The sequence below is a fragment of the Caloenas nicobarica genome, chromosome 6, assembly GCF_036013445.1.
Source record: "Caloenas nicobarica isolate bCalNic1 chromosome 6, bCalNic1.hap1, whole genome shotgun sequence".
NCBI lineage: Eukaryota > Metazoa > Chordata > Aves > Columbiformes > Columbidae > Caloenas > Caloenas nicobarica.
Genome location: NC_088250.1, coordinates 12,550,743 through 12,563,228, shown reverse-complemented (window position 1 = coordinate 12,563,228; position 12,486 = coordinate 12,550,743). Strand labels below are relative to the sequence as shown.

The 12,486-nt window shown below is 37.7% G+C and overlaps 1 protein-coding gene across 1 annotated transcript in view; it reads right to left on the bottom strand.

The window, feature by feature from the left end:
• Positions 1-12,486, bottom strand: part of DNAH7 (dynein axonemal heavy chain 7) — a 103,255-nt gene that overhangs the window by 38,430 nt on the left and 52,339 nt on the right. Inside the window, exons 36-42 of the mRNA XM_065638272.1 lie at positions 10,343-10,498; positions 8,544-8,712; positions 5,991-6,117; positions 4,925-5,144; positions 2,999-3,871; positions 1,928-2,157; positions 519-849 (exon numbers count right to left, since the gene is read on the bottom strand). Coding sequence (XP_065494344.1) covers positions 519-849; positions 1,928-2,157; positions 2,999-3,871; positions 4,925-5,144; positions 5,991-6,117; positions 8,544-8,712; positions 10,343-10,498 — 2,106 coding nt within the window. The remainder of the gene's footprint in view (positions 1-518; positions 850-1,927; positions 2,158-2,998; positions 3,872-4,924; positions 5,145-5,990; positions 6,118-8,543; positions 8,713-10,342; positions 10,499-12,486) is intronic.

The following is a 12,486-nucleotide window of genomic DNA, read 5'->3' as shown; positions in this document are numbered from 1 at the left end:
GGGTTGTCAGGCATTGGAACAGGCTGCCCAGGGCAGTGGTGGAGTCATCATCCCTGGAGGTGTTTAAAAGGCATTTAGACGAGGTTCTTAGGTACATGGTTTAGTGCTAGATTTATGTTATGGTTGGACTTGATGATCCTGAGGGCCTCTTCCAACTGAAATGATTCTATGATTCTATGAAAGACCAGACATAAAAGTATTAGTTGACAGGCTCTGAATAAGAAAGTATAAAGCAGGTGCTTTCTAACTTCTCAATTTTTTCTTGAGACAAAATATTTTTATAGCTATAAATTTTGAAATGTCTAGCATAATATCTGATCTTGTACTCCAGAAAAATTTAGCCTTACTGCTTTTTCACTAGAAAATAAAGACGAACTAGCATTTTGCTTTTTAATACTGGAAGATGTCAAAAGGTTTCTAAATTATAAAACTGTGCAAGTATAATGTAAAATCTGAAAATGTAGATATTCCCTGCCTCTGAACACCCCTCCAGCGCATCAGCATGCAGTTAGCCATACCTGCATTGTCAGAGTGTCCAGGGCAGCCAGAGCACTTTCTAAACACGGCATGGCTTGTGCTAAGTCAGCATCGCATTCATCTTTGATGGCTTTTGCAGCCATAGCCTGCTCATTTGCCACTGCTTCATCAGCTTTCACAACTTGTTCCGTTTTGGCTACTTCCAAAGATTCTTTTTCAATAACAGCCACCATCTCATCAACCTCCTTGCTAGCTTCCCGGAGCTGAGGTTGCAGAGCCTCCAGCTCAGCCTGCATCAGGGCTACCTGAGATGCAGCAGAGTCCAGTTTCTCCAAGCCAACTTCATATCTTCTTTTCATTTTCTTCACCTTACTGAAAATAAATAAACAGTAGCTCACTATAAAGATATTTGATCAGTACTTGGTCACTTCATTCATTGGCATCCATTCCCCAAATTTCTCACTACTCTGAACACACAAACTCTGCCAATCTTGTTTGATCTGCTCAACAAGCAGTAAAACTAGCAATATTACTTGAGCTGTAGTCTTGAACTATGCCATTATGTATACTCAGAGATTTGGATAGAGAGAAATAAGTGATCACTTAGAGGCAAACAAGTGATTGTTAAGCTTCTGCCTCTGTTGGCAGAAGCTACAAAATCAAGACGGCACAGGAGTAACAAACAAGAAAAGGAGAGGGAGGAGATGGGGATACACTCATGAAGATTATGAGGTGAGGTGATGTTGAAAGAGGAATAATAGAATTGGGAAAAACATTTCAGCAGCAGAATGTGAATGACTCTGGGGACAGCCAACAGTGTCAGAATCAAGAAATTTCAAAGGCATTGGGTCACTACATTCAAAACTGTATTCCTTTCTTCCTGGAATTTCTTGCTGCATGCAGTGTTTCACACAGCCTGTTGATCAAATTATGCACTTGTCTTAGTTGTTATGGTAGTGTTGTATCTATGAAGAGGACAGGAAAGAAAAAGGAACTTTCCCTCAGCAGCCATGAGAGCAGAACATATGTGCACATGCACACAGAGCTCCTTTCTGCACAGGCACAGCACAGCTGAACCCTGCTAGCAAGCCAATGACACTCACCAACTTGGAAGCTGGTTGCCCAGATGGCGTCTTCCCTCCAGCCTCCAGAGAACCGCATCGTAAGGAGGGTGCATTATGAATATGATGCTACCAGGGTAATTAATCAACATAGACCAACATCACCAGGGATGTTAGCAGTGGTCTAATCCAAGTACCTTTTGAGAGCACCAAGCACCAAGTCAGACCTTTTGCCCAATAAGAGGACATTTTATCCATCTACCATTCCATCAATTTAAATTAACTAAGAAGAATTCACTTGTTTTGTTCAGATTAGCTATAAGAGACAGAAAATACTATTTTTGGCAAGCTTGAGTTCCTCTAGAAAAGGCCACATTCTAAATTCTTACCTGCGTTTCTTTTCAAGTAGACTTTTAAAAGTGGAGATCAATTCCAAGTATGAAGTAGGTGTAACATAGTTGTGTCTCTGCATCTCTGCATGGTATAAGTCAGATAAAACGATGGTAGATGTATGGAAGCTTTTACACATGTCAATACACCCTCTTCGAGTTTCTTCTGACATTTCCACATCTTCCAAGAAGCGAGAGGCAACAGCTTCTAATGCATCTTCAGGCCACGTCTAAAACAAATGCATAAGTGCCCTTCTCTTACTCAGTACTTCACACTCAATCTCAAAACATTTTTCAACAAATTATCTTTACCCCATAGATAAAATTATGGAGGCACAGAGGAATGACTTCAGATCATCAAATATGGCAATAACAAAACTGAAAAGAATCAAACTACTTAGAGATTCAGTTCAAGCCCACTGTCTTATTTCATCTAACAGAAATACTGCTACTAAAATAATATGTTCAGATGTGTGTGTAACTGTCTGCTCTTCCTCTTCACAATAACCTTTAAAGATACAGTACTACATTTTAAAACTTGAAGAAATTTAAGTTTCTCAGATTCTTAAAGTTCCTCAGGTTCTCTATATGATTAAATTCTACCTCTTCAATATTCCAAGGTCTTTCGCACATAACAGATAGAATAAAGTTTTATTGCAGAACAGTGGGGAAAAAATCTGGTGTTCTGCATCAAAAAATGTCTGGATTTTTGACGGGTATTTCAGTTTCAAACTTTTTTGGCACCCTAGATACCAGTAGTCCTGCTAACAGAAGAAAACACTACATATTTAAATCTGTAACGTCTACAGTGCTATGTTAATGCAGTTAGACTTGTATACCGCAGTCAGAAAGTTATTTTCTTGATGATTTTGCATTCAGCCTGTACTGGCCTTTATTACAATCAGAAAGGTTCTAATGGTGTAAGCAATATAAAACATGGCACTAAGAAAACTCAGGATATCTTTCAGTGCTAACTTGACCAAAGAGATTTACTTGCTACAAAAGGGGTTGAAGTCATGTTTCTGTTGCACTTCTGTTAGAGAACACGCTCAAGAAAAGTTTTGGTTTTACCTGAAACCAGTCCAGTGTGCAGCAGTTGACAAGAGCTGGGAATTTACGGAGGCGATTACGGAAAGCGTCTCCAACGGGACTCATTGCCAGGACTATATGAAGCTGATCTCGACAGCGATCAACAAACATGTTAAAAAGAGCTATAGCACTGCCATCTGTCTGTTTGCTCCTGTCCCGCTGGCGATCTACTTGACGCATTTGTTCACAAATCTCTTCTTTCTCATCTACCGCAAAGAGGTTGGGCACTTCACCTGCATTTAGGAAGTTGTTAATGTCTTCCAAGAATGACTCCTTTTTAATCTGTGTATCTGTGAACAAGAAAACTCCTTGCATTTCCCCTTCAGTGGATTTTCTTAGAATGACTTTTAAGTCTCTATGCCACTCATTGACACCATAACTTTTCGTTATTTCCACCTGAAAAAGGTTGTATTCAGCCATGTGGGCTGCTAACCGAGTAAGAGATTGTCGACCACTCCCTCCAACACCAACAAGGAGAGCATGGCTGCGAGGCTGCTTCAGAATACGGGAAATTCTACAAATATGTTCTATAGCAAACCGGAACAAGACAAGCTGCATTGGCTTTTTGCTTATGTTATTAAACTCTTCAAGGTGACTCTCTACAACTAATCTCAGTTGATCCACATCACTTATCTCCCTGTATTTAGTGTCATCTCTCTTAGGGTCATGAAAATCACAAAACATTAAGCTACGTAAATCATCTTCTTCCACTCTGCCATCATTGTTGAAGTCCAGATGCTGGAAAAGTTCATCAAAGTCTTCATGTAAGTCAGTTTTCACTACTTCTTGGATAAATCCAACAAGCCAAGCCCGGTCAGGATTATCCACCAAGCGATCATAATACACTCTAAGAACCTGTAGATGAAAAATGTAATTATTTTAATGGTTGCTTCTGCTTTGGAATGTACACTTCTTTTAAACAAGACAAAAACAAATACAATTCTGAAAAAGCCTTCAAAATAGAAAGTACCTGAAACTTCACTACACCGAAAGACCAAAAAGGATACCTAGAATCAATTTGAACAGTTGAGCCCAGTAATATGACTTCTGAATTACAATGAAAATTCATACAGAAACACATATGCACACATGTATATATTTACAAACATTATTACATAAATGCATAAAAGGCTGCTGCAAAGAGGAAAGGAACATGTTGCTCATTCCACTACAGCTAGATTGCCTGGAAGTCTGAACATCCTTTATCCTTAGAGAATTGTAAGACATTTTTAGAAAAAAGCACTTCCAAAGTAATTGTTGTTCCTTTCTTTAAGTGATCCTGCTTTGGGGAAGGATGGTGGACTGGATGATCACCAAAGGTCTCTTCTGTGGTCACTTTATGCTGATTTGATTCTATGAACTAGAGCTAAAAATTGAAAAGGTGACAATTGTCAATGACCTCGCTTTCTTTTAATCCAGGAAAAAACCTCAAAGATCAGCTATCAGCTATAGGGGGCTTTTTCCTTTTGTTTTTGAAAGGGATGTTTCACTTGAGCTCTTTCAGCCTGTCTATCTTAATATGACTGGAAGACAGACAGCATTTGCTGAAGACAGTAAACTCAATCATTTCTTCTAAAGGAAGCCCAGAAAAGAAAAACAAACAAACAAAACCAACAAAGAACACCAAACAAAAAACCCCCAAACAACTGAAACAACAGCAAACAAAATCAACATAATCATGTTAAAGTGAAGGTATCAACAGCCAATTTCTCTACTAAGATATGATCCATATTGTGAAAAAGTCTGATTTCTTCTGCCCATACACTACGCAAAATCCTTTCTCAGGAGCGTGCTACCAATTCACAGCTATTAGCCAATAGGAGATGGCATCATAAAAGGATTAATAAAGAAATCCACACCTTTTTCTTATTTATCATAAAAATAACTTCTTAGTATTAGGTAATTTACCTCATGAACCCAGAGACGTTTTATTGCTCCTGCAGATTCTGTTGTTTCAGGCCTTGACAGGCAAACTCCTTGAATAACACGTGAAAAGTCACGGAGATTGAACAAATAGTGAGATTTGGTTGGGGTAGGAAGCAGATTCTTCATAGCTTCTTTATAGAGTCGCATGGTTGCATTAACAATTTGTGCAGTCAGTTCTACATATTCTGATGGAAAGCTATAACTGAGAGGTTATAAAAGGTGGTAAGAACAGAATGATTCTTGCAGTTCCATCATACCGGCATGTCGATTCATAAATAATAGCGCATATGTACATTGATTTACTTATAAGTTTGTGCCAATTTTTAAGTTCTATGATTCTACTTTCTCGCATGCAGTTTTACGGATCTTAGTTCTCTCACTGGATTAACAGATTAACTCTGCAAATCAAATATGGTAACTGTGGCCCATTCTAACAACATTGGCTATGTCAGACAGCTAATTATTCTCCTCCCTCACTTTTATGACTAACAGCAGCAACAGGGGAGTCAGGTCCAACAACCCTTGCTGTGTCCTGGGATCTTTCTCCCTCCAAGGGCCAGAAGCTGTCAAATCACAACCTTGGCCTGGAAACAGGGTATGGGCATCTTCTGGGGCTTAGCTGTCAGAATGGAGAGACAATGAAAGGTGAAGTCCGTTCCTAAGAGTGGAGTTAAAAATTATGCAGTAGTGAAATGCCAAATAGATAGTAAGCCTTCACAAAGGCTACAGGAAATTTAAGAGTACTTTCCAGTTCTATTCTTTGAATCATGACTAACCAAATTCTATTCTTATTTATTACACAAAGAATACTGTATTACAGAAATATTTCAACTAACTGAATTAGCCTCAGTTAATCCAAACCTCTGTGAGAGACTTCGGAAAAAGATCTTTGAGCCCTGCTTCTGTGGAGAAATGAATAACTCAAAAGGCACAGGATAGAAGAGATTATAATTCCTTTTCAAGAGTAGTGTCCTACAAACATATCTTGGAGACTTCCTACTACCATTATTGAAACACTGATTTTTGCCAATACACTGATGTCACTTACCATATTGTTAGATGCCAGTCTAAGATTCTAGAAAAAATTGTGTACATGGAGTCATCATCAAACTCATTAATAGTAACTGTATTGAAGTGTCGCAAGAATCGTGGTGTTACAGGGTTTCGACCACCACCTAGATATTAGAAAGCAACAACACATAAGAGAAAAACTCAAAAGAAAACAGGAAAAGTCTAGCCATTTGTTTCTAAAATTGATCTTTGATTCAGCTAGCAGGGTCATGCCTGGCATAAACCTAATGAAAGCAACCTGCAGCTCAGTGTGAATCTGTTCTCCTGTAACCAATGGTCTGTAAAATACAGATTGATATCATCCAGTTGCAGATATAGATTTGACACTATGTTAAAACTATGCTTCTGTTATAAAAGAAAACTTTAAACCCACGTTCTTGATTTTCGAAGCATCCCAGTCAAAGAAGCCTCTACAAGTTATGTCATATACTTTATTCCATGTAAATTTTCTCCCACTTCTAGAGTTAGTAGTTTTTATGACTAGATTGTGATCGGGACAATGAAGCTATGTGTGGAAATAAGGGGACATAAACCAGAAATTTATTGGATACTTGCTCCTGCTGTTTGGAATTCAGGGCTAAGCTGCTGCACATTCAACCTTCTTACAGCAGCAAATAAAAAAAAAATAGCTGAAAAGTGGGCAATCTATTATACCATCCCTAACACCAGGGGCATAGCAAAGCGCAACCCAGTTAGCATGGTAAGTTCTTTTAAAACATGTGACTTCGTAGGCCACTTATGACCCTACACTAAGGAAACTAAAATACTGAAGCTGTTTACCATTCAGCCGCCTGAGACTGCAACAGAACTAGTGATTGTCTGTATTTAACTGTATATGCATTACTAGTGTCTGCTGAGAAATCTCAGTGTTTTATGCTAAATAGGTCAGTTCATCCTGCCTCTTTCTATTCCAATTAAGGTCATCTCTCAGACACAGCAGTTCACAAATGCTCCTGAAGTTTACATGTGCACTGACAGCAAAATTACATAAGCAATTGGGATATAAACATGAATTTTACCCAAAAGATAATCACTTCCTAACATAAAATTTATACCTAACTTGAACAAAATAGCTTTCAGTGTTCTTTAAATAGCTTTGTATTTGCTTCAATAGCTCTATTCACACATACAGATTTCAGATCTTCATTTGTTACTAGGAGAAAAAAAAATCTACACAGGCTGGAAAGGAGAATATAATTTTGTGAGTCCTGGTAGTAGCCTCCTGGACGAAGTTACTAAAATAAGTTCTTCAGACTGAAGCCGAATTGCGATATTCGACACAAATAGTTAGGACCATAACTTGTACATTTGATCAGTCCATTTTTCACTCTTCAACCAGAAGAAGACTGGAACAAAATCAGCTACAAACTTCTTCTGGGAAAGCAAAACACCCAATTTCAGAGCAGTTGAAAGTCACTTCTGCACTGTCACCCTGGAACAGGAACATGGTATGAAGGGACGTTTTAGAGAAAAAGCATTTCTGATGTAAAAAACCCCATAGTACAAGTCATGACTTCACCTAAGCTTTAGGAAAAACAAAGATGTAAAATTTTAAAATTCTTTCACAGTTTCCTTCTGCGCGGCTATTCCACAGACTGATCAAGTGCTTTGAACTGTGGATGAACACTGCCTCCAATTTACAATGATGGCCAGAACCAGTTTTGCTTCTTTAGGAAACCAGGCAGGTGAAACAGCAACAGAGTCCTGTCCCACAAGCATGTGTCGCCATTCCAAACAAAAGTAGGGTCAAGGGAGAAGGTTCACTGGCACCTTCGTGTGTGTGTGCATGTGTGTGTCTGTGCAAACAACTCTGCAAAAGCACGAACAAGACGCAAAGCACCAATCATAGCCTGATGAAACACTGTAAATGTGTTCAGCTATTACAAATTTTTAGGGGGTATTTCAGAGATGAAGCTCTGAATGATTCTGTGAAAATAAATTGTTACACAACTCCTGCTGTGGTGAAGAAAATAGGTTGTATAGAATCTTTACAAGCAAATACAACAGCATCAAAGAAACAGTAATTCCTCACTTTAACTGATCAAATATGCCAGACTCCATTTTTTTTAACTCAACAGCTCATACAGTCAATGTGTGTGCAGGCTATCAGAAATATAACAACTGCTTTACATCATAAGCTTTACCTTTTATTTTTTTTTTTTTGGCCAAGTAAAGTAAGGTTTATTGGCTTAAGAACATCACTTAGTGCTATTCAGTAAGATTTTAAAGAAGAATGAAATTGATTGAAGACTAATGGAGGGGCTCATCAGTCCAAAGGGATTTCATCAATACTTTGTAAATACATTCTGTCTTCCTGAAAAGCACCTTTTTTCCTGACAGGCTACAAGTCTCTCTGCTGCTCCTCAACCACTCTAACTAGGAGAGTGCTCTTCATGCTGCCTGCAAGGCAAGGGCTCCTTGCATCCTATCCGCAGCCATAAAGACCCACATTGTAACACTATGCATCAAGAAGCATTTCGCATTTGGAAGCCAAAGAAAAAGGAAAACGGGTATCATACCCATCCCTTACCTGGTGGTCCCATTGCACATACAAGCTGAATATCGACAAGTTTAATCATTGAACAGTCTTTCAGGTCATACCAGTTCCAGTGATCTAACCACTGCCGGAGTAACTCAACAGGCGGTTGAGCACCATACACCTCTCGTGCTGGCATATTCACATCATCTACAAACACAATCTGGAAAAAAAAAAACAACCCACACATGAGGATTTTGCATTCATTTATTTTACTGAATATATGCCACCATTTTGCTTGTTTCTGGAAACACTGCACATCAGTTCACTCCTACTAAATCTGATGAAGGTAATACACATAAATACATGGTTTTGAAAAGTGGCTCTAAGCTCTGAATGGAGTTGCTGCTGGGTTAAATAAAAGTCAAACTTAGGAAGTAACTGTGCCACTCTAAAGCCATTACAAAGCATACCTAGAGAGGAGAGAAACATTGTGCTTCTCTTCTTCTTTCTAAGTGTATTTAGTAAAAGATGGTAAACTAATACTCAGGAAGACCCACAAAAATCTAAAACTTTAGTGAGACTAATGTTCTGGTTTTTAATCTATCAAATGTTACATCTTTCTCAGCAATGCTGTTCCTAAATTATAGGCCACTGCTGATCATGAACCACCTTCACACAACTAACTCATGCAACCGATGAAAGTTCTAGAAACACATTTATGCTTTTTATCCCCCTTTATTCTCATTCTCTAACTGATACAGGGTAGAATTTGGTCCAAAGAAAAACAGGTTAAATCATAGGCCTCATCAAGTGCTGCGATTTGGGCAATGTACTGAAATAGCTTGAGGTGTTCTTGACTAATACACATCAGACAAAATATATCCCTTCAAAGTACGTTTACATCTTTAAGACTGGACTAAAATACATCTTTAAAAGAATAGCTTGGAGGAGTAGGCAGGGGAAGACTTCAAATTATTTTACCTTTAAATGGACTTCTTTAAGGAACTTCTAACATTAATACATTTTGCTCTTGATAACAAGCATTTCTTAAATAATAGCTAGGAAATAGTGACAATAAGAAAAAAACAAGGTTGCAGATACAGAAAGTCTACAGGCATCCTAAAAGTATCAGTATTAAATCACACACATCTATCACTGCATTTTAAACATAACAATTTTCAAATTTTCACTAAAAGCTAGATTTTTCCTTCATCTGGATTGAAAAGAAAAAAAAAGATATAATGGAAACTCCTTAGATTTCAATTTTCAGTCTCATTGCAACTGTTCTAGACAGAGGAAAAAAGAACTTGCTCGCTGCAGGGGAAGAAAAAAAGGTCTACTCTAATCTCCTTCTCAAGCTTCTCAGTTCCATTGATCCTGAAGGGTTGGGCAGTTACAGCAACATAAAAAATTCAAATCTCCTTCAGTGCTTCCAAAATCATTGAACTATCCCATGTGGAAGGAACCTCGGAGTTCACCTGGTCCAATCTCATGCTCAAAGCTGGTTTCTCAACACTGATTTCATACCAGCAACAAGCTCACCCATACAGAACTCTCAATAACATCACAAAGTATGGAGGGGGAAATATGACAATGCTGTTCACAGTTATTCATACCAGAGCTAATATCACATTTTCTTCTGTTGATTACAACAGGATGCGTATTACTGGGCAAAGGGAGAAAGAAGAAGAGAAACGTAAGGATCTAAATTAGAAGAATTAGAACTCTGACAGTTTATTTCCAGTTGAGCATCCTTTCCTGATATCACCCATAATCAGCTGAGAAAATAATGCATTTACATATTTGTTTGCATTTAAGCACTTCTTTACATGCAGAAATCTATCAGTTACCATTCTTTTCCCGAGAGGAGGTCCAAAAATTCCTCTTCTCCTTTTGTCCAGCTTGGACATTATAATATCCTGAATCTGAGCTGCTGTAGTTTGTGCTGAAAAGTTAATGAGCAGTGGCTTGTAGACTTCTTTATTCAAATGATTTAAAAGAAAATTCTGGAGGGATTGTGAAGAGGAGAAAGTTAAACTAGTACATAGATATACAGATTTTACAGCACTTTAGCAAACAGCAAACAGAGATTTTGGTACCATTTTTGTTTCATTTAAAATGATAAAATAGTAATTAGTCTCTAAGAGAACTCTAATAATCATATTGCATCAGATAAACCAACATCCTTGAGTAATTTAAAACACAATAATCAACCTAATTTGTCAGATAAAATCTTCTACCTCCACCACAGACATTTTCACATTTTCTGAAAAAAATCTACCTAGTGTATTGTATAAATTCAGTATGTTAATCTTTTGTACACACACTACTTTATAGTACTAATTAGAGTTGATAAATATTGCCTGTACTAATCCAGGCCCAAAGCTACAAAAGTATCCATGGGTCCCAATATTTACACCTAGTTTTGAAGAGTGTCCAGGAATATTTCCTTTGAAGGGCATAGCAAGACTACCTAAAGACAAGCTTTACCAGAATGATTGGTAGTATTTCATAACGCTCATGACCTTTCCCAGACCCTGACTTGAGCTGCAAGTTCACCTCTGGGGAAATCTATTTCCCAGGCAGCACATTTCAAGGCAGAAAGAAGGTGACTGCGTTCTTATCCCCAGCTGAGTACACCCAGGAGCAGACTCCCTTCCATCCTGCCAGCACTTGCTCCAGAGCATTAGTGCACATCAAGCAATGGCTCCAGTGACCAGTCCCAGTGCTGGCAATAGCCTTGGGACCTTCCAGACCAGATTGGCTGTTGGTTCATCTCCAGTCTTGGAGGAAAAATCTGAGCTGTTGCACAAATGTGTAACAATGACAACTTAGAGAAACTATAGAGCATTGGTACTCAATGGCTACATTTCTTTGCTTGTTTTGATCAGTTCTCAAGCCCCAAGAAATATCACATTCTTAACTAGCATGCCAGAATTGAACCAGGCAGCAGAAACTAGTCATATTCTTCATTAAAAACAGATGCTTTCTTTATGATTTCTAATATTTCTGACATCAGTATTCCAGGAACGGTCTTTGATAAACAGGTCTCTTTCGAGTCTTATATTTATTTTCTTCAAAATTATTTCAGAATACATAAAAAAACCCCAAACTACACTAAACAAGCCTTGGTCGGTAACTTCACAGTTAGTTTTTAATCAGACAAAAGGAAGGAAAGATAACGGATGCATGAAGACAAATTTATTTCATCTGCTTGCAGCATGAACATTCTATTGGCACAGCTCCATTGCCTGTCAGGCTTTAATAGTCTCCCAGAAATATGATGATACCAGGATTTAACCCATAGTCTAATACCTGTCAGATCTGTCTGAAGAATTAAAATTTATCTAAAATTTTTAATCTAAAATTTTAAATCTAAACCATTAGAATAATTTTCTACATTACTCATATTGTTATTTTAATAACTACATGACAAAATTAAAATGAACAAAGCATCATTTGGTGACTGAAGAGGAAAACGGAAAAGGAAATGGTCTGTCCCAAACTAACAATGATTCAATTATTTCAAAACGATGAAGTCTGCTTAAAATTATACTGTCTGACTTATCTCGTTAGACAGAAAAACGAATATTTGTAGACATGAAAAAAACCCCCCACCAACGTTTGTTGTGATTTCTTATTCTAGTACTTGAGGTTCCTATTCTTTTTGTGAGATTGTTGCTCCCTTTCATTATAATTTCGCAAGCTCTGAGAAACATACTGCATTTGGTTGTACTAAGTCATTATTTACATCAAATGCTTTTATTACTCACTATCACGTGTCATCAGGCACACTCAGAATTAAGTGCATCTTGCCTCTTTCAATATAAAAATGCACACCAGTAACTTCAAAAACAGCTGTCAATGATTTGTTTTCAGTGCTCAGTGCTCATCTGATTTATTCAATAGTATTCAAATCATGTTCAAAGACAAAATTCATCATTTTCTTAAAAGATTTTTCTATGGTACATGCCAGTACAAAGATATTGAAAGG